Below are 23,147 nucleotides of genomic sequence, written 5' to 3' on the forward strand. Positions count from 1 at the left end.
GCCGTGATACTGCTGGTTTTTGGTTTCTACTTTTAATGTGTCCAATTAAGATGGATTTGCAGTCAAAGCCAATTTAAGTGCTTTCAACAATTGTACAGTCATTCTATTGTAACTCATTATTCACCTCATTGATTAGTTAGCTACATTAGCTCATTGACTTGAAGACATTGGGTCACAATGTAGGTTAATAGGAATTGATCTAGGAAGTGGCTCCCTGGGTTTCAGGAAGCAAGAATTAGTTCACTAATCTTTTGTTGTCTTTTAAATACTTAATTCCACATAATTCCCCCCCACCCCCCCGATTGATTATGACAGTTGTGCAGAATCTCAGCATAATAAATTGGGGTAGTCAAGCCTGATAAATGTGTCACAAATCATACATAACATTTTCTTTCTCGACCTATTTTATAACTGTTCCTGTATTGGATGTTTTTTCTGTTCTGTTCTGTTCTGTTGATCTTGTATTGTAAAAGCAACTTCTTGCTATTCAACATAGAGAGCCTCTCCAGGATGACTATGGAGTACATAACCTGTCTTGTAGCTCCTCCTGCTGGCCCAATACATGTTAGTAAAGTGTTATCCAACATTCATTCTCTTTAAAGCATTTTTGTAGGACATACATTAAATGAACATGATAAAGCATTTAAGAAGACTCAATTCAAAAGTGGCTGAGCTTGAAATCACATTTAACGTTTGTTCACGAGCTGATTCACATGAACCTCAACCCTTTGTGTACAGTACAATTCTTCAATATTTGTATTATCATCATCAGATCATGGTCTTAGCTCTCCACAGGCACTCACACACTCATTCACACACACACCAACCCTCTGCAGCCAGTCATACCAGCTGAGGGGTACACACAGGCAATCTTAACGGGGACTTAGTTGTAACACCAGCGGAAACTCATCTTACACGGTAACACAGTCACAAACCTGCCAGAGGCTAACCCTATCACGATGTGAACACTCACTGGTGGAGAAAAATCTGAACGTGCAAAAAGTGGTCCCCTTTAAAGACCGAAGTATTTAGAGTCCTCTGATCTTAGGACACAACAATCACTCATTTTCTCCTGTCTTCAGTCACTCCCCATCCCCACCATCCCATTCTCATGAGCACCAATGTTCAGCTTGGAGAAACTAGCTAACAAAGAAAATAAAAAACACTCATCAAGGTTTCACCTCCTGGACTGCAAATACACAAATGCACAGAGCAATAAAAAGACATGTCATAGAAGGTTGAAACTAAATCACGATAAAAGGAATCAAGATCCATTTGTTTTGTAACTAGCTGTTAATAGAACTGTTAATAGCTCTAATAGCATCAACAGTTTCATAAGTACATGTAGTTATATATACGTATCTATATTCCACAAAAGGTATGGGGGATTGTTAGGGTCAAACAGTCATGTTTTCGACATAGTTTAATGCTGGAACAAACTTGAAAAGTTCATTTCTGTATGGACTCTTCAGTTATTGCGTCACTTTGCAGGAAATATAAACACTTACCTGAAGCAATGTGAAGACACGCTGGAGCGACAGCGTTGCCCCAGTTTAGAAGCTGTTCCACCAGAGGCCATACGTAATGCGTCTGGATTTAAGGGCACCAATACTTCACAGAGCTCTGACAGATAGCAACCTCTGTGGGCGTCCGTGTACTGGGTGCAACAATGCAGTAGTGTAACAGTTCCATGAAGCCAAGGCCGCTTATGTATGTCACTGCAACAGTCAGTCAACTCTGTGGTTCACATACTGGGAGACACTGGATCCAGATGTACACCGATACATGTCCCTCGTCCAATGAGGAGCCTTGGTTGCTCCGTAGCTGTGCAGAGCTCCTCCCTATGAACATGTCCCATGTAAACAGCTTACAGAGGCGAGACCAGGGAGTAAACACACTCTTTGGCACATCCTTAGGAGAATGGCAGATGCAGTCAAGTCCTGATCAGACTAAATAATAGACCAGATCCCATGATTAGCTAGATTTTAGCTACGGAGAGGTCCTGTGTGTTAGCTACTGTTGACCTCTGTCTAGCATTTAAAAGTCATTGAAAGACATACACATGCACCTCTTGTGCAAAAATACACACACACAAACAAACAAACACACATAGCTTATGCACTTAGATAAAAGTGTCACTGGCCTAATTTCAAACATTCCAATGTTCTAATTGAGCCTAAAAACAACCTAGTTCACCACATTCAAATGTATAATAAATAACAACCAAGGTTTTGGGTTTCATTGACAAGGCAAGAAAGAAATGGCAACATTTGTATGTGTGTCCGCATTGAAACTTGAAATAGCGACCGTCAATACTTCTATGGACCCTTTCATCTAAAGAATAGAGGAGTTTCATCAAGAGCTTAAATGCAGTTAGCTAAACAGTGTTGGGGACATCAAACTATGGAATAACATAATGACCAGTCTAATTTAATATGACACAGTCATCTCAAATAATAAGTGCATTAAAAGGGATAGTTCACCCAAATGACACATTGGTTTCCTTACCCTGTAAACAGTCTATAGATAAGGTATGACAGCAATCCTGGTTTAGTTTCCCTGGCACTGTTTTCAAATGCTAACGTTTTAGCATTTGTGGCACAAATCCCATGGGACCGATATCAGCATTTATATATAAGTGACTATGTTGTGCTTTACAATCAATTTTAGACACTTTCTGAATGATTTGGACATGATGTTAGAAAAATGCTAATATCATATACCCATTACTTAAATGGGATTTGTGCCACAAAATTTGGAAAGGGTGCCAATGAAACTAAACCACAGCATGGATTGCTGTGATACCTTGTCCATAGACTGCTTACAGGGTAAGGAAACCAATATGTAATTTGGGTGAACTATCCCTTTAACTACATTCAGAAAACATTAAGTTACTGTGTGACTGCACCTGTCAGCCTAACACTAAGGTGAATGGGACGTCCCTTCAAGGTGCTGCTTCCTCTACAGGGTCCTTCCTTTTCTCTCAAAGGGGCCTTTTCCTCATCATCACTGCCCTAATCAATGGGGCATTTAGTTAAGTGCTAGGTGACATTGTCTACATTAAAATTGTCTTATCAAAAAAACGTCTAAATGGGCTTTTTAAGTCTGTACCATAGACTAAGCATGAATACAAAAACTTTATTTAAACTCCTTTTAAAATGTTGTTGAGGGAAGTAAAGCAGGAGCCATGAGTGTGCTCCTCTTAAGTGCTTCAAATATAAATGGGCAGAGCCTATCAGGTCTTTGTAAAGCACTGTTTAGAGCAGGGAGATAGGTCAAAGTTCAATATGGTTTACCACTGAGCGGCAGGAGGTGTAACTGTCCACGTTACAAACTGAACATTCAGCTCAAACAAGTCCAAACAAAGAAGAAACAGCAGACCCCGAAGCCCTGGACAGTTGCAATCACCCACTCTGGTCAGGAGAGCTTGGGTTCCCATGGCAATGGGGCTTTGTAACCATCTGCAGAGCTTCCTAGGAGAGGCTGGGGGTTGAGAGAGCTCGTTGGGGGAAAGCTTCTCTTTAAACACTTCAACAACAGGTCCCCAGTGTTGAGGCCGAAGGAACAAGTGGATGGAAAAAAGGCATGGCAAAGACGTGGCAGAACAAGATGGTTAGAAGAATGTGTGGATTGTTATGGACCTGGGGGTTACAAGGACAGGGTGGGGATCAGGATCGGGGTGAGGGCGGACTCTGCTGAGGCTGTTGCCATTGGAGTGGCAGTGACAATTGGAGCAGACTCAGCCATTGGGGGAGGAGAGGGGCTGCAAGGAGGGGGAACAGTAGGAGCTGTGGTGTGGGTGTGGATGGAGGGTGAGGTTGAGGTGGGGGCAGGAGTTGTGGTGAAGCTGGAGGTAGTGGCTGGGACTGAGGTTGAGGTTGGGGTTGGGTTGTGGTCTTGGGCTGGGGGATCCGTGGTAGAGGGAGCAGGCTTGTTGTAGTTGAGGTTGAGGATGTGCTGCTGGAGGTGGCGGATCCAGTCCTCCTGCACAGAGAGAGGACCCTGGAACTCCACCTCACAGAACCTGGCGGAGAGAGGCAGAGAGCACACATCATACAACCACAGGAGGTAGACAGGAACGGTACATGGATCATTAAATTTTTTTTTGCTTTAATAAATCAACAGATTATAATTATCGTGAACGTTTTTTATGGCCCCTGGGCTGACAGACTAAAAGCACTCATTCACACAACTTCCAAATCTCAAGTGCCTCCCTATTCCCATAATAGAGCATAACTTCTGACCAGGGATATAAAGGAGTGCACTATATTGGGAATACGGCATACTTTGAGATTAACCGATGAGTTCAGTACTGCACAATTCCTCAGAGAAACTCACCGGCACCTGAGGGAGTAGATCTTTCCCACCACTTTTACCAGGGGGGTGGAAGGGGGTTTGGGCACCAGGGCAGGAATGGTGCCGGTGCGAGGGGGCTTGGGGGTGCCACTGTCCCTCTCTCCTCCCTCTGAGTGGGAGGGGTGTTTAAGAGGTCGTCGCTCAAAGCCTGGACATGAGGAGAGAACACCAGGCTGAGCATGAGATGGACAGGTATGTGTGTATGGCGAATAGTTGTGTGTGTTTGTGTGTCACACTCACCTCTGGGCAGGCGCACGTTGAGTTCGCTGCGGGCCACCTGTGTGTGGGGAGGAAGGGTGTTGGAAAGTCGGGCGGGGCTGGGACTGTGACTGGGTCGGGAGGGGGGAGTGAGACCTGCATCACCCTCTGCTGCCCGGGGTGATGCCAGGGTGAGCTCCCGGCCTACCCGTCTGGCCTGGGCCAGCCCCAAAGCCGCCCACTGGGAGGAGGAGGAATGCTTCTGGGAGGGCATGAGGGGGAGGAGGTCAGAGTCGGACGATGGGGAGAGAGACGAGCTGCTTTTCTGCAACATAAAGGAGAGGGATGAGTGCTTCTCATTAAAATAGCTGTCTCAATGTACTCTAATAGAAGGACACGACAGAGTAATCTTCTAGTCTTTATGTGTGTCAACTCATCACAGAGGGAGTAATGGTGACACAAATACACTATGCTAATTCAGGAGGGTTGGGCAACTCTATTTCTAGAACATAATTAATCTGAATATGAAGGATCTATGTCACCCGGTGCTCTGGTTACCATAGCAACTATTAAGTCAATACCTAAACCTGTTGTGTCCCCCACAGAGGAAATATATGGATATGAAAATCGTTGTGTTGGAGCTACATGATAGCAGATCTGAGTGATGCATTTAAATCACAAAATGTCTGGTGGTGGCTGAGGCCAATTCCATCTTTTAACCTTTAAAAGCCCATCTCCTGGCAGGTGTTGTTAGTTTGAGAGAGCTAAAGCATTATGGTAAACAATTCACCTGACCTTTAATGATATGGGTTGTCATGTCAATGGTCTAAACAGCCCTAACAGTGTGCCGACAGACCTCATAGCGGTCCGAAACCCACAACTTAAATGGACGAGGTCGGCACTAATAAAAAACGACTTTGCAATATTGCAGCTTGATTGTGCATTGTGTGCACAATGTCACACTGTTTACTCTAAGTCAATATAAATAATTGCTGCCTTCGCATGGACATTGGAAAAATGGAACTTTCGAGATAAATCTCACTGCAAGTATTGTGAGTAGCATAGTCCTTTTACTATCATCTATCACCATTAGATAAACTACTAAATAAATCAATTCCTCCCTGACCTTCTTGGAGGTGGAGCGGTTAGAGCCCTGCATGTAGCTGCGGTGCATCTCCACCACCCTGTGGGGCCGGCTGCGCATCCAGGCACTCAACGTCTCGATGGGCGAACCGTTCACACACCACTCTGTCACGCCAAACTGCCGCAGGTGGGCCCGCGCGTGGCTAGCCAGCGCCTTGCGGTTCTCAAAGTAGAACCCACACAGCTCACAGCTGGCATCTGGGGAGGGGGTCAGGGGGTGAGAGAAGGCAAAGGAGGGGTGTTGTCATTCAGAGCTAGGCTTAAGTTAGAGACATTTGATTAATGTTTCATGAAAATTAAATGTATATAACAGAACATATGTGTCATTCTCTGCTAAATGCAATGAGTCTGTACTAAAATACAGTCAGCAAGTTAAAGGATGACTGCAAATTTTCTGAGGATCTTTAGTAAGGTCATGGCTTACCCAGGTGCCCTCCGGCATTCTTGTCTGGAGAGGACTTCCCTTTGATGGAGAGGTCATGTGGCAGGGGCGAAAAGGACTGGGGGTGGGATGGTGACCTCTCAACTGGACGGCCCTCCTCCGTCAGGGGTCTTTTACCCAGCAGGGACACCGCAAAAAACTTCCCGGCGGGAGGGGTGGAGGAGAGGCCCACCGCCCCCAGGCCGTGCTTATGAAGCCGGGAGCCAGAGTGCAGCAGGTTGAGGGGGGATTTGCGGGAGAACTTGGGCGACTGGTAACCCAGGCCCCCCACCAGGCCTTCCCAGGTGGGGCTGGACCCCTGGCTGGTCTCCTTCTTCAGCCCCGGGGCTGGGGACGAGGTGCCCCCATTCTTGTGCATGAGTTCTCTCAGGGTGTCTATGGGGGAGCCATTGACTGTCCACTCTGTGATGCCCATCTGGCGCAGGTGGGAACGGGCGTGGCTGGAGAGACCTTTACGGTTCTCAAAGTACTCCCCACAGAACTCACAGCGGATGTCTCGAGTGGGCTCTACTTCATGGGCTGTGACTATGGGAGGAACAAAGGGAGGGGGAGACAGAGAGATGCAAAGAGACAGTAGAGAATAAAAACAAGACATCACTTCAGTATGGATATTACCTTAATAATTACAAGATAGTCTTTCAACTTGGACTCACCCAAGTTAAGAGGGAGCATATTGTCGGAGCTGCTCCAGCTGCAATTCAGTGGCTCAGAGGAGTATCCCGCTGCTCCCCCCACCGCTCCTGGCATGGTGACTTCCAGCTGCATAGGCTCAGGCTTCAGCTTGACTATCAGGCTAGGGGAGGCCGGTGGAGCTGAGCCCATCTTACGCACTGTGGACTGGTGGCTGGGTGGGTGGGCGAAGGCAAAAGGGAGGCGACTCAGGAGGCTGGGCGAGGCAGGGGAGGACAAGGGGGAGCGAGGGGGTCCGGGGGATGGAGGGGGAGATTTTAGGGGCTTAAGGGGCAGGGCGCATGGTAGACCTCGACGTGTTATCAGCTCTCGCAGGGTGTCTATGGGGGAACCGTTGACTGTCCACTCTGTGATGCCCATCTGGCGCAGGTGGGAACGGGCGTGGCTGGAGAGGCCTTTACGGTTCTCAAAGTACTCCCCACAGAACTCACAGCCGATCTCCTTCACTGGTTCACCTGCAGGAGAGATGGAGAGTAGAGATGAAGATCAACTTAAAATAAGCACCTCAAGAAACTGTACATCAACAAGTCACTGATGCTGTATTGCATTGAATGGCGAATGAGTTTAGTTTCCATCATATGACAGACACTCACTGTGGGGGATGGGCGTGAGTTCCCCGCCACTCAAACGGAAGACCTGTAATTTGGAGGACTTGGGACGTTTGGAGGGCGGGCCAAACATTGAGGAAGCTGAGGAAGAGGTAGCTTTGGACCCAGATCCGCCCCCCATCGTAGTGACCTTGTAGAGGAGAGGTGTGGAGGAGGTGGTGAGGAGGGAGCGTTTGGGGGAGGAGAGGCTGGCCGTGAGGCCCCTGAGCCCTTGGGGCCCCTCAGGCTGCAGGGCGCTGGCTCTGTGCTTGAAGTCATCAGTGTGAATGAGCTGGTTGAGGAGGTCTATGGGGGAACCTTTGGACTCCGAGTACTCTACCCCAAAGTGACGCAGGTGGGCTCGGGCATGGCTGGACAGGCCCTTCCGCGTCTCGAACCAGGCGCCACACAGCTGGCACACTATGTCCTTGTTGGGGTCCACCTCCAATGCTGCACAGATGAGGAAAATGGGGTATGAGGAAATGTTTTACTTCAGACACCTTTACAACTTGTGCATTAATCAGTTGGGGATGAATGACATACTTACTGAGGTTGAGTGGGGCATCAGTCTCCTGTGGAGCCCAGAAGGGTTTGGCAGAGAGGTTAGAGGTGGTGCTCTTCACCCCTCCAGGCTTATGGTCCAGACAGCGCAGGGGGGAGGACACAGGCAGCAGGGAGGAGATGGGGGCCTTCCTCACCACAGGAGAAGGGGAGCAGGTCCTGATGAGGGAGGAGGGGGGAGGGGAGGCCACAGGGGAGGGAATGGAGAGAGGGATGGGTTTCTCGTCCATGTCGGTGTCTTGATATCTCTCCTCTTTCCGTGGGGTTGGCAGGACGGGAAGGGGCTTCTTGGCGACGGGGGGGCGGGGGAGGGGAGGGGGGAAGTGCCCATCCAGACCACGCTCCTTGGTGATCTGGTAGAGGAGGTCGATGGGTGCCCCGCTGCTCTCCGACATGCCGATGCCCAGCTGGCGCAGGTGGGAACGGGCGTGACTAGATAGGCCCCGCCTCGTCTCGAAGGGGGCACTGCACACCTCACACTTTAACAGGTTGGACACTATAATAGAGAGGACAACAGTGAGAGGGAAGAGATGCAGCTGACCAGCACACAGCAAAATACACAGAATATGGAAAAATGTCCCTTTGCACATTTTATTTCAGTCATAGTTCAACACTGGTGTATGTATTATTACATCATTTATAGCACTTCAATTAATGGAAAGTGACAAAAAAGAGCAGGAGGCTGTGTAGCTGAGAATTCTCAACTCCATGATACAATGGAGTTGAGTGGCAATGAGTTTGCTGCAATCCGTAGTTTTTGATACAAACAGCATTTTACATGACCGACATCGTTGTTTGCTAATGAAGAAGGAACAGCCCCATCGTTGAAGGACGATTGTTTTTGTTTTGGCAGGAGATGCATAGAATGCAATTGTCATCAAAAACTATGGATACAACTCCCTCGGACAGCTGTATAACAATCTGGACAAGCACAGGTACAAAGTAAATGTTTAAAAAAAAATGAAAAATGAAAGTATCGAGTGGCAGTGCATGTTTGAAGTCGCTAACTTCATACTCCATTGGAAAACAGTGAATTATGCAGCACAATTTGACAAAGGTCACATTATAGCCCTATTCAGACGGGACTAGTATTAGCAGAGACGCTGGTTATGTAATTAATACACCAGCATTTTAATTATTCCAGAGGACAATTCGCACGGTATACGTTTTAACAACTTGCAGCCTTTAATTCTTCATTTGTTTTAATTCAATTGACTCTTATGGTGGAAGCCTGGAGGGTTTTATTCTAAGCGTGAAGATATGTCAACATCATGTCTAGACAATAAAGGCTACACTGATAACTCATGCTTGGCGGCCAAATGTAAAGGTGTCCCCATAATGTTTAAATTGCGGAAGTGTGATCATAATCCTTATTTTAGGGATCGACGGTAGACTGTCCTAAGGAAAAGGCCTCCCATCCTGCCGATGTGAGCTGTTGAACAGTGCTCTTGCACTTGAGATGGGTCTATGGATGAGAAAGTGAACTTGCCAATTCCAAAAAAGTTTAGCTCAGTGGGGAATCAGGGATGGCCTGTTTGCAACCTGTTGCCTACATCAACAGCCACAGTTGAATGAAATAAGCCTAGGCACAATGTTTTTTTATTGCACATTTAATTAAACTGACGCATTTGGTGATGTTCAACTTCAAACGTAGCCTATAAACAAAAGTATTCACTGTGAAACTTGATCAATTTAAGCCATTCATATAAAATATATACGTAGCACTTTGCTTAAGCATCAATTTATCAAATCAGTTCTTGTTTCCTTGCTAAAACTGTGCTCAGCACCTGTCAAGCTCTTGTAATGTCTCGAAAAACACAGGGATGTCGTTATGCACAGGACTAGCATCATCAGAAGACCTTGGAGTTTGCCAAAAAACATTAGGTTAATCTGGCTGGAATTTTTACTCTCCTGCCATGTAAAACTGACTGACTGTGATGTACATATCGTGGAGTTGAAAATTCTCAGCTAGGGGCTATGGTAACCTCAGCCATATCTGTCTGCCACCTAACAAAGCCTCCAGATCCCAGGGGACCTTTATGTCTCATCTCATCTTGCCCCATGTTGTTCAGTCTCACCCTTGATGTCAGCTTCATCCCTCGGGGAGGGGCTCTCTGGGTCCAGGGAAAACAGACCCTTCCTCCCTGGGCTGGAGGTCAAGCTGTCCAGTGCTGGCATCTGCTCTTCCTCCTCCCCGCCTGAAACACAATACACAACCAAATGAATGAGTCATTCATTAAAGAGTCATTAACCTGGGAGGATATGAATTAAACATGGAGCCTAATGTCACCAGGAAAATTACATAAGTACTCATTTTGGTAACTAGTAACTCATGAAAATACACAACATGACGAAAAGTATGTGGACACCTGCTCATCAAACATCTCATTCCAAAATCATGGGCATTAATATGGAGTTGGTCCCACCTTTGCTGATATAACAGCCTCCACTATTCTGGGAAGGCTTTCCACTAGATGTTGGAACATTGCTGCGGGGACTAATTGTTGGGCGATTAGGCCTGGCTCGCAGTCTGCGTTTCAATTCATCCCAAAGGTGCTCGATGGAGTTGAGGTCAGGGCTCTGTGCAGGCCAGTCAAGTTCTTCCAAACCATTTCTGTATGGACCACGTTTTGTGAACAGGAGCATTGTCATGCTGAAACAGGAAAGGGCCTTACCCAAACTGTTGCCACAAAGTTGGAAGCACAGAATTGTCTAGAATGTCATTGTATGCTGTAACGTTAAGATTTCCCTTCACTGGAACTAAGGGGTCTAGCCTGAAGCATGAAAAACAGCCCCAGACCATTATTCCTCCTCCACCAAACTTTACAATTGGCACTATGCATTGGGGCAGGTAGCGTTATCCTGGCATCCGCCAAGCCCAGATTAGTTCGTCGGACTGCCAGATGGTGAAGCGTGATTCATCACTCCAGAGAACGCGTTTCCACTCCTCCAGAGTCCAATGGAGGCGAGCTTTACAAAACTCCAGCCAACGATTGGCATTTTGCATGGTGATCTTAGGCTTGTGTGCGGCTACTCGGCCATGGAAACCCATTTCATGAAACTCCCAGAGAACAGTTATTGTGCTGACATTGCTTCCAGAGGCAGTTTGGAACTTAGTAGTGAGTGTTGCAACCAAGGACAGACATTTTTTATGCGCTACGCGCTTCAGCATTTGGTGTCCCCGTTCTGTGAGCTTGTGTGGCCTACCACTTTGTGGCTGAGCCGTCGTTGCTCCTAGACGTTTCCACTTCACAATAACAGCACTTACAGTTGACCGGGGCAGCTCCAGCAGGGCAGAAATTTGACGAACTGACATGTTAGAAAGGTGGCATCCTATGACGGTGCCAAGTCACTGCACTCTTCAGTAAGGCCATTCTAATGCCAATGTTTGTAGGGGGATTGCATGGCTGTGGGCTCGGTTTTATACACCTGTCTGACATGGGTGTGGCTGTAATAACCGAATCCACTAACTTGAAGGGGTGTCCACATACTTTGTATATATAGTGTATGCTTAGGCAAATTAAATAGTTTTAAAATAATACAATGTATTATGTTTCTGTATGAATAACAAAAAATACATAAAACCTTTACAATGGAGCAGCTAATAATGATAATAATACGATATTCATTAAAATAACTGCAATTTGCAGCGCTCATCAATTATTGGCGCTTCAGACATAGTCTGTCAAATAAATCAGTTCTTCAAGTGTGTAGACCTGTGATAATGGCAAAACACTCTTCGTTTTTCTGTTGTTGTACATTTCGTAACAGACACATGCCTTTCATTGCGATGGTGTATTTCTGGGACAAAACTACCATTTTCTGCGACAAAACGGTAAATCATAAGCGACGTGAGTAGACAATGCTTTTTGTCTGGTGGGCGGCTCTGCGCTTGTCAGTTGATCTCGTCTCGGGGTGCTCGCAGAGCAAATGACACCTTTGATTTTTCTCGCTTTATTTGCACCATCAAAAATGTGATCACTGCAGCAAAATGATACCCTGTTTTGACAAAACTATTAAAAGTAACAAAGTTACAAAATCCGGACTTCAGTTTTCATTATATAGCAGTAGTAGGCCTACAGTAACATCAAGTAACCTGACACTTAATAAAGTGACACTTAAATGTATTTTTAAGATCTAAATAAGTTTTGATACGATTACAGATTTGTAATCCGTTATTCCTGTATTATAAGCATGAGGCAATGCATTCATAAAGAATGACACCAGAGCGACCACATTCAAGAAATCAAAGGAAAGTAAAATGGCGAGGATTTGGGAACTGTAGGTAATTTTAGAAATCCTGCAGTATTGGAAATAGTGAACGTCATCCGAGACGCACAAAATATATCACACAGAAAATGACAGTCCGCATCAAATGTTGCAAAACACATTCCTGCGCGCGTAGCTACAGTGATACAAGCAACTCGAACAATGACAAGAATGACACATTTGTAGCCAATGCCTTGACTTTGTCTATCTCACCTTTAGCGCGCGACAGTGATTTTAAATGGTCTAATATTATTAGAATTTTTTTACGGATAATGTGTCTTGAGACAATTTTGACGTACAGCAAACAATACGGGCTACGACGCGACGTGCAACAATGAAGCCGATTAATGTTTAAAGGGCACCGGCGTTACGGTGCGTGGTACTCACCGGTCAGTAGCTGCGATGCATCGGACTCCCAGCAGCGAAAGCCAGACAGTTTTTCCGCTATTGTTTGTGTCTGCAGGGAGGTGGAAGCAGCCATTTTGCCCCCATACACATGCACCGCTAAACTAAGGCGTGACCAATCGAGCAGAGGCTGGGACAAACGCGCTGAGCACCACATCTCCCTCTAATATGCTTGATTTACAGTAACACTTTGTCCCAAATACTGCAGTTCATCATAGACAAGAAATCTGCTACATCACACAAGTCTCACAACTAGGGATTGATATTACAACACCAACAGGCAAAGTGCCACCACATCAGGAGAGTAGTTCCATTACATCAGGAGAGAAGTTCCATAATACAAAATAGTTGCAAAACTATTGCACAGAATCGTTTTCATCATTCAATATCCCTTGTGCATTGCATTGCCACTGTCGTTACCATGGAGTTACCACATTCAGCACTGAGACATTTCTTTGGAAGTCTTATTCATGCTGATCAACCATCATGTAATCTACCAACAACCTATAACACAGTCCGACCACAGTGTGTTGTATTCATAAACCACAACGCTAGCTCAAAAAGGCATCCTACAGTACACACACCAGGTACACACACACACCTTCAGGCTCACCAACGCTGTGGTCTTTCTCCCAAGGCTGAGAAGGCGACGATGGCAGTAGGTTGGAGACTGTTGCACCTGTTGCCTCTTCACTCCCCTCCCCTCCCCCTGGTTCTTCCTCCTCCGTCTCCAGGTCTTCGTCCTCCTCCTCGTCTGAGGCTGGGCTGCGTGGGGGGGCTGTGGGGAGGACCAGGTCTGGGCGGCTGGAGAAGAGCTGCCGGAGGATATGGATGGGCGAGACAGTCACCTCCCAGTTAGTAATCCCAAAGTCCCGCAGGTGCGCCCTGGCGTGGCTGGACAGGCCAGCCCGGGTGTCAAAGCCAGCACTGCAGAACTCACAGCGCATCACACTGAACGTATCCGGGTCAAAGTTGGCAACTGGAGAGAGAGAAGGGCACATAAAAGGTCAGCAGTTTACAGACCGACTTGGAAGTTGTACACATCCTCTCTACCCTGACTGATACTTGTTACTTTGTTACATTATAGTTTATCACAAATATACCACATCATACACCAGACAAGGTCCTAACAATGTAATAACAAAGATTCCAGATACCTTTTTTCTTCTTCTTCTGGTAGGAGAACTTCTTCTCAATGGCATTGACCTCCTCGGGGGATATGAAGTGGCGCACGTTGTAGCTGACGCCCACTCGGTTGAGGTGGCCCCTGACGTGATTGGCCAGCCCGATGCCGTTGTGGAAGCGATCAGGGCAGTAGGGGCATTTCCTCTCCACGCTCTTCAGGGTCCCCGTCTCCTCATCAATCTCCTCATAATCCTCATCTGATATGCCCTCCTCTAGGAAACGCCGGATATTCTCCTCTTCCTCTTCTTCGTCATGATCATCGTTGTCATCATCATCGTCATTTTCAGCAGCAAAAACCTTGTTACTCTTCTTTTCAAAGGCAACCTTTGTCCCCCCGTCCTCTTCCTCTTCCTTCACGGGCTTCCCTTCTGTAGAGCATGAGGCTGTGAGGCTCTGTTGTTTTAGAGAGGAGTCATCTAGCACAGGAAGGAAAGGGATATAGTATGAGGCTGAGCTGAGACAGCCATTTAGTACACAGTATTATAATAGAGAAGTGTTCAATCCCAGTCCTGGAGAGCCAATGTGCCGCTGGGTTTTTGCTGTGTCAGTAACTGGCTCAAACAATCTTCAACAGCAGATGAGCTAACTTTATATCACGTCAATTTACTACGTGCTATAGTGGCACATCAAGAATAGGCATCGTATACAGAGACCCTTCAGGACAGCGATGGAACAAACACTACAGAGGCCATTCAAACAGACGCAACATGAAGAACACAGTGATAAGATGCAATGGGGTGAAATTAGAAACAGACATCTACTCACCTAGCAACTGAGCCTTTATATTGATTAGGGGAGAGCGCAAGGAAGATAAGGCTGACTAAATTGTATTTGGTGAGGGGAGCCATGCATCACTGCATGCCAGGTGGCTACTTCACAACTCAGCCTGTCACTCACCCATCGCCTTGCCTCCCTCCCAACGGCCAAGGTAAGAGAGGAGAGTTTGGGGGTCAAAGCGGTTGGGCTCATTGAGGACAGGGGACAGCGTGTGTCTTAGCTGGGCCTGCTGGCCCTCAGTCAGCCCCAGGCACTCTGCTGCCCCCCGCAGGCTAGCTAAGAAAATGAGTTTCAGCTGCATGGCCGGGGCAGGCACCTCCACAGGGCATGGAGGGGAAGCAACGGGCAACCCAGGTTCAGTTATGGGCCAGGCAGGGACTGCTGAGCATTTTCAGTTACGGCCAACCCAGTGACTGATCTGCAGGCTTGTGATATTATTTGATAGCACTGTCCAACAGTACACATGAATGAAGCACAAGTTATGCATTCTAGGTGAATATAATTTCAATATTGAAGGACAATTATCACAGGTTACCCAACTATGCAGGTCCAAGTTGAAAATAAAGAGATAAAATATTGAATTGGAATTCGGAGTAGCCTCAGGAGTCCAAAATATTCTGGACAGTAGAATATTTTTGCTTATGGATATGCATATAGTGTGGCCATTCTCTAGTGCAGTTGTTCCCAACTCCAGTCCACAAGTACCCACAACAGTACACATGTTTATTGGAGCTCCAGACAAGCACACCTGATTAAACTTGTCAACTAATTATCAGGCCCTTATAAGGTGTTTTTTGTCCGGGGCTACAACAAAAAAAGTGTGCTGTTGGGGGTACATGACTGGAGTTGGGAACCACTGCTCTAGTGTATCAGACCATTAATGATGAAAGGTTTGTCTCAGAATTAGCATGAGAGCAGTTTAATAGGTGAGACTCTAAAGAAAGTCTAAGGTATTGGCTTCTTTCATCTGTATTCGAGAAGGCTTGAGGGGATAGGTTCTGCAGCTTAGTCTCACCTCGGAGGGATCGAGCCCTGGTGAGCGGTTTGGATCCAACAAGTGATTCAGTCTCTTTTTGGTTCATATCGGTTGCCAGGTCAGGGCTCTGGCGCTGTCTTTGTGCATCATCGGTCTCAGGTGGACCGCTGTCCAGTCTGGGATTTGGCCGGAGGAGTTCTGTCCCCGCCTTCCCTCTCCTATTTGCCCTCTTGTTCCCGATGGTCTTAAAGGCTAACTCTCTACGCTGGGGAGCTGTAGCAGTGTTTGATGGTTGGGGCTGTGTGTCACTGTCCTCCATAGCAGAGATCCAACTAGAGGAAGACTTACTGGCCTTTGACTGGCTTTGGCCCTCTGGTGGAGAGACAGGCTTAGAAAGCTTATCAGAACATGGTTGAGAGGAGGCATCAATTCTGGACCCTGGACGGTTAATCTCTTCAGGCCCTTCCCCACAGATGGAGGTCTGCGCAGGGTGAGCCACGTGTTGGTGCTCCTTTAGAACAGTTTGACTGGAGGCCTGGAAGGCACACTGATCACAAGTGAGAGAGATGGAGGTCAGGCCAGAGGCAGGTCCAGGTGACACAGGCAGCTCCATAGGAGTGAGCTTTGGCTGAAAGCGTGGAGAGGCTCGCTGCAGACCAGTAGGTTTTCTGTTGTGGGTCTTGGCATGGTTGGCCAATGCCTGTGAGGTGCGTGTACTGAAGTCACACTTGAGGCAGAGATAGCGACGATTGGCTGGGCCTTTGACCTTTGCTTTGACTGGGGTTTTGGCTCGAGCTTTGACTGGGGCCCGAACTGGAACTGGATCTGGCTCTGTGATTGGAGCTGGATCTGGCTCTGTGAATAGAGCTGGATCTGGCTCTGTGAATGGAGCTGGATCTGGCTCTGTGAATGGAGCTGGGACTGGCTCTGTGAATGGGACTAGAGCTGGAGTCGTGACTGGAGCTACAAAGGGTTCTAGGACTGGGCTTGCAGGTTTGGTCACCTTGCTTGGCTCACCCTGTGTAGTCTCTCCTTTCCCACTGTCACTCAGCTTCCCAATCTCCTCCAGGATCTTCTGACGAGACTCCTGGTGTCGTCTGTTGTGGTCCGCCAGAGCCAGCCTGTTTGACAGGTTCCATCCACACTCCACGCACCGAAATCGTGCGCCCTTTACTCCGCGCTCCCTCCTGCCAGCCCCCGGCCTGCTCTGACTGTGCTCTTGCATGTGATCCTGCAGGTAGACCTGCTTCTTGAAGTAAATGCTACATTCCACACATGTGAAAATCTCTTCACCAAGCTCTCCCTCTCCTCCTTCTTCTTCTTCACCACCCTTTTCCTCTTCTACCTTCTCCAGATCCTCTGTTGCCTTTTCCAAGTCCTCCTTAAAGTCATAGGCCCCTCCACTCACCTTCACTGGCACCAAGCTCTTTGCTCTTGAGGAAGCACCCCTTGCCTTCATCCCAGCTCCTGTTGATGTGCGTTCCCAGGAGCCCTGGCCAGAGAAGGGCCTGAGCAGGGCCCTCTTCTTCTTCCGACGCTGGATGAAGGTGCAGTGTGCCCAGGGTGCTGGTGGGGGGCTCTCTGTGTCTGAGTCCCCAGGAAAGGTGTACACATCCCGCTCAGGTTCCTTGTCCTTCCCTGTCAGGTCCTCTTCCTCTCCTTCCTCTTCAATTTTGCGCCCCTCCTTTGATGTCACTTTGGACTGAAACAGTTCAGCTTTCTCCGATATATTCCAGACTCTGTCATCTACCACTGTGGATGGTTAAGAGACAAAAGGAAATTAGAAAAGGAGTTATTTTGAAAAGAAACTATGTTTTATCTGGTGTTTAACCTTGCTCCCCATCATGCTTACATTCTTTTGAATTGTGTTGGCCCTTTTTTGGCTTCTCTCTGTGTGTATTAGGCTTGTCTTGGTCCCACTCCTCCACATGGCTGAGTAGGTTTGTCTCAGTGGGTACGTGCTGCAATTGTTCAGTTGCTTGGTGATCCTCACTGTCAGGTCTGGACAAAATTATACAGAAAGAGACAGTTGTATGAGTGGGTCAGAAAGAGCAATGAGTCCCTATCTGTCTATCTGACCATGTGTCCGCCTAACCTGTTAGTGTGTCCGATTGTCACTTTATTTGACCTCTCTGGTTTACTGTCTGTCTGCCTTGTAGTGTCGTGTCCTATCACTCATACAGTTGAAGTCGGAAGATTACATACACTTAGGTTGGAGTCATTAAAACTCGTTTTTCAACCACTCCACACATTTTTTGTTAACAAACTATAGTTTTGGAAAGATGGTTAGGACATCTATTTTGTGCATGACACAAGTAATTTTTCCAACAATTGTTTACAGACAGATTATTTCACTTATAATTCACTGTATCACAATTCCAGTGGGTCAGAAGTTTACATACACTAAGTTGACTGTGCCTTTAAACAGCTTGGAAAATTCCAAAAAAGTATGTCATGGCTTTAGAAGCTTCTGATAGGCTAATTGACATAATTTGGGTCAATTGGGGGTGTACCTGTGGATGTATTTCAAGGCCTACCTTCAAACTCAGTGCCTCTGCTTGACATCATGGGAAAATCAAAAGAAATCTGCCAAGACCTCAGAAAATTTTTTTTAGACCACAAGTCTGGTTTATCCTTGGGAGCAATTTTCAAATGCCTGAAGGTACCATGTTCATCTGTACAAACAATAGTATGCAAGTATAAACACCATGGGACCACACAGCCGTCATACCGCTCAGGAAGAAGACGCATTCTGTCTCCTAGAGATGAACGTACTTTGGTGCGAAAAGTGCAAATCAATCCCAGAACAACAGCAAAGGACCTTGTGAAGATGCTGGAGGAAACAGGTACAAAAGTATCTATATCCACAGTAAAACGAGTCCTATATCGACATACCCTGAAAGGCCGCTCAGCAAGGAAGAAGCCACTGCTCCAAAACCGCCATAAAAAAGCCAGACTACGATTTGCAACTGCACATGGGGACAAAGATCGTACTTTTTGGAGAAATGTCCTCTGGTCTAATGAAACAAAAATAGAACTGTTTGGTAGAGGTCGACCGATTATGATTTTTCAGCACCGATACCGATTATTGGAGGACCAAAAAAGCCGATACCGATTAATCGGCCGAATTTGTAAAGATTTTTATTTGTAATAATAACAATTACAACAATACTGAATAAAGAATTATTTTAACTTAATATAATACATCAATAAAATCAATTTAGCCTCAAATAAATAATGAAACATGTTCAATTTGGTTTAAATAATGCAAAAACAAAGTGTTGGAGAAGAAAGTAAAAATGACATGTAAGAAAGCTAACGTTTCAGTTCCTTGTTCAGAACATGAGAACATATGAAAGCTGGTGCTTCCTTTTAACATGAGTCTTTAATATTCCCAGGTAAGAAGTTTTAGGTTGTAGTTATTATAGGAATTATAGGACTATTTCCCTCTATACCATTTGTATTTCATTAACCTTTGACTATTGGATGTTCTTATAGGCACTTTAGTATTGCCAGTGTAACAGTATAGCTTCCGTCCCTCTCCTCGCCCCTACCTGGGCTCGAACCAGGAACACACCGACAACAGCCACCCTCGAAGCAGCATTACCCATGCAGAGCAAGGGAAACAACCACAGGTTCAGAGCGAGTGACGTTTGAAACGCTATTAGCGCGCGCTAACCAGCTAGCCATTTCACTTCGGTTACACCAGCCTCATCTCGAGAGTTGATAGGCTTGAAGTCATAAACAGCGCAATGCTTGACGCACAACGAAGAGCTGCTGGCAAAACGCACGAAAGTGCTGTTTGAATGAATGTTTACGCGCCTACTTCTGCCTACCACCGCTCAGTCAGATAGTTAGATACTTGTATGCTTGTATGCTCAGTCAGATTATATGCAACGCAGGACACGCTAGATAATATCTAGTAATATCATCAACCATGTGTAGTTAAATAGTGATCAAGATTGATTGATTGTTTTTATAAGATAACAGGCAGTCTCCTTGTGGAGTGCAGAAGGACTAGTTAACTGTAAGGTTGCAAGATTGGATCCCCCGAGCTGACAAGGTGAAAATCTGTCGTTCTGCCCCTGAACGAGGCAGTTAACCCAGTTAATTTGTTCTTAACTGACTTGCCTAGTTAAATAAAGATTAAATAAAGGTGTAAAATAAAATAATAATAATCGTCAGAATCGGTGTCCAAAAATACCGATTTCCGATTGTTATGAAAACTTGAAATCGGCCCTAATTAATCGGCCATTCCGATTAATCGGTCGACCTCTACTGTTTGGCCATATTGACCATCGTAATGTTTGGAGGAAAAAGGGGGAGGCTTGCAAGCCGAAGAACATCATCCCAACCGTGGCAGCATCATGTTGTGGGGGTGCTTTGCTGCAGGAAGGACTGGTGCACTTCACAAAATAAATGTAATCGTGAGGAAATAAAATGATGTGGATATATTGAAGCAACATCTCAAGACATTAGTCAGGAAGTTAAAGCTTGGTCACAAATGGGTCTTCCAAATGGACAATGACCCCAAGCATACTTCCAAAGTTGTGGCAGAATGGCTTAAGGACAACAAAGTCACGGTATTGGAGTGGCCATCACAAAGCCCTGACCTCAATCCTATAGAAAATTTGTGGGCAGAACTGTGCAAGCAAGGAGGCCTACAAACCTGACTCAGTTACACCAGCTCTGTCAGGAGGAATGGTCCAAAATTCCCCCAACTTATTGTGGGAAGCTTGTGGAAGGCTACCCAAAACGTTTGACCCAAGTTAGACAATTTAAAGGCTATGCTACCAAATACTAATTGAGTGTATGTACACTTCTGACCCACTGGGAATGTGATGAAAGACATACAAGCTGAAATAAATCCTTCTCTCTACTATTATTCTGACATTCCAATTCTTAAAATAAAGTGGTGATCCTAACTGACCCAAGACAGGGAAGTTTTACTAGGATTGAATGTCAGGAATTGTGAAAATCTGAGTTTAAATGTATTTGGCTAAGGTGTATGTAAACTTCCGACTTCAACTGTAACTATCTTCCTGCTGGCTGCCCTTCTATTCCTCCATCTCACCTGAGTCCAGAGGAGGGGGATCCTGGGCTGTGAGCGGCCAGACCATGAGGGTTAGAAAAGTGCTGTAGCTCCTCCTCTGACAGACAGCGCAAACCACAAAACAGACAACAACAGGAATGTCACTTCACATGTCGGCCACCCACAGGTAAATTCACAGGCAAAGATTTACAGTAGTCATTCCTAGTAAGAGACACAGTTCAGACTACAAGCAGATGGAGGAACATTGAAACATTCCCGGAAGTGTCAACAAATATAGCTGTGGGTGATACCAACAAGTTTAACTTATAGCATCACATTTAGGAAAGCCCATAAACTACACCACTGACATAGACGGGACACACTTAAAAATGCAATAGAATGATTCATATTGTGTTCATACAAAGCTCAGTAATAAACCAGTGTGGTAACTACCGTCTAGTGTCTCTTTCTCAGAGTCAGAGTCCCAGGTCAGGGAGGAGGGAAAGGCTGAGGGCCTGATGCTCCTCTGTGCACTCCTCCCTGATTCCACCTGGGATAAGGGGCCTCCGGTCCTCTCGAAGTCCCCATTGTCACCACTGGACCATGGGCTCCCACTGAAGGTGAGCTCGTCTGAAACCTGTTGATGACATTGATGCAATCTCACAGCAAGAGGCAGCATACTGAATGCAACTGACATTGATTCTGAAGTCTGTGATTTTCACTTATGTAAAAGCCTATGTTTCAGCAAATGCAGAATGTGGTGGTCGACCATGAAAGGATTATCTTTACCTGTAAGGTGTGATTTAGGAGGTTGTGTGTTGCGGTGTCCTGTGCTGAGAATGAGGGTGGTGGCCCATAGCTGCTCACTGAGGTGAAGGAATCCCTGGGAGAAAGAGAGTCCCCCTCTAGCTCCATGGTCCCCAGAGCACAGTATGGCGTCCCACTACTGACCACTACAGTCTACATTGTGTGGTGTTCTCTTCCACTGTTTTCATATACACAAACAACACACACACACACGGGGTACACTTCCATAATACTGTCATAACAGAGAGATAAGCAGCACTCCATAAAAGGTGTTCTGATGCACACAAAACAACCAATTTAAAGTAATTGGAAAATCATGTCACTAATTTGGGGGTCTGGGTTGGCCACTTGATTTTCTGCTTCAAATGCTGCATTGTCAGTGAGCCATAATATCACACCAAGACCTTGATGAATTTGACAAATCGTAAACGCAAGAGATGGTAACAAGCATCGCGCAGTGGCGTCACAGGTTCAGCCCACTGCAATTTTGGGAATGTCTGACCCATTTTCACAATGTCCGGTGATATTGTGAGAATATAACATATTTCCCAAATGGCCACGTACAAAAGTATACTTTTATTCAGGCCCTGTCTTGCGTGTTAGCTAAAAATAAACGAAAATGCAAGTAGCTAACACATCAAGGTGGGAAAAAAATGCTATCTACCTGCAAGGGCATTGTGGATGGATGTAGCAAGCATTATATAAATATGTGGGAAAAAAAATTATAATGTAATAACGCCCGTTATTAAGTACTCACGGAAAACGGCCTGGCTTGTGGTCTGAGGAAAGGAGTTGTTTACGCACCGTTCTCCATGCTTCATATGGAACAAAGCTACGGATATCCTCAGTCCATGAATGCATGTAGAGTGTGTCGCTATAATTTTGTCACATCGGTGCTACATTTTTTCCATGAACCCGCTTGCAGACCACACGCTCGACTCCATGTTATTTGCCTGCAGGCACGCCAAGGCTACGTGAGTGACGTCGATTCAAAACTGCGTTCATGCTATCCCTCTCAAATCCATGTTTCAATTTATATGCGCCACTACACTGACAATACGGTATAATGCAGATAGCTTGACCACGGATAGCTTGATCGCAGTGTTGGACAGCGGAAAAGAGTTTAGAGCAAACGTTCAAATTCAACTTCTGCGGTCAAATTCAAGTTGATTGCATTGCACTAGAAAAGTGCAATGGTAAAATGTGTGTTTGATGTTATGCACTAGTATTATTTGGCATTTATGATTCAACATGATAAACAGAACAATATCACAAATAGTGATGTGTAAATCTTGTTTCTGTCTTTTACATTTTTTAATTTTTTTTACAGTAGGTGACACTAGTGAGCTGCCTGTGACCAACAATCAGATTATGTACTAAACCTATGACTACGTAGACTTATGAAGACCTAGCTTTCAGCCCATTAACTGAACTATAGAATTTCTCATATCACAAACTGCATCAATTTGTGTATTATGCACAAAGGGGCAGGGTTAGAGCGTTGGGCCAGTAAGAGGTTGCTGGTTCAAATACCAGCACAGATAAGGTGAAATAATCTGTTGCTGTGCCCTTGAGCAAGGCACTTAATCCTAACTGCTCCATGTGCGCTGTACAATGGCGCCCCTGGCCATGACCCCACTCCCTGCGGGTGTCTCACCAAGATGACCAGGTGTACGTAATGAAAAATAATAAAAGCTGTCAATTGACTGATTGGTGCCG

General features: G+C 46.0%; 1 protein-coding gene across 1 annotated transcript; it reads right to left on the reverse strand.

The window, feature by feature from the left end:
* Positions 1 to 669: 669 nt before the first annotated feature.
* LOC139364885 (protein Wiz-like) lies at positions 670 to 22,483 on the reverse strand. Its single transcript, XM_071102076.1, has 17 exons — positions 22,186 to 22,483; positions 21,411 to 21,606; positions 21,075 to 21,258; positions 20,664 to 20,739; positions 17,442 to 17,590; positions 15,629 to 17,341; positions 13,809 to 14,252; positions 13,253 to 13,630; positions 10,056 to 10,175; positions 7,964 to 8,473; positions 7,423 to 7,866; positions 6,793 to 7,284; positions 6,122 to 6,664; positions 5,681 to 5,895; positions 4,597 to 4,879; positions 4,339 to 4,504; positions 670 to 4,024 (listed from the first exon to the last, which is right to left on the reverse strand). The coding sequence occupies exons 2-17, from the start codon at positions 21,534 to 21,536 to the stop codon at positions 3,649 to 3,651; spliced, it is 6,219 nt and encodes a 2,072-aa protein (XP_070958177.1). The 5' UTR covers positions 21,537 to 21,606; positions 22,186 to 22,483; the 3' UTR covers positions 670 to 3,648.
* Positions 22,484 to 23,147: the final 664 nt, after the last annotated feature.

Source organism: Oncorhynchus clarkii, chromosome 13 (genome assembly GCF_045791955.1).
Source record: "Oncorhynchus clarkii lewisi isolate Uvic-CL-2024 chromosome 13, UVic_Ocla_1.0, whole genome shotgun sequence".
Taxonomy (NCBI): Eukaryota; Metazoa; Chordata; class Actinopteri; order Salmoniformes; family Salmonidae; genus Oncorhynchus; species Oncorhynchus clarkii.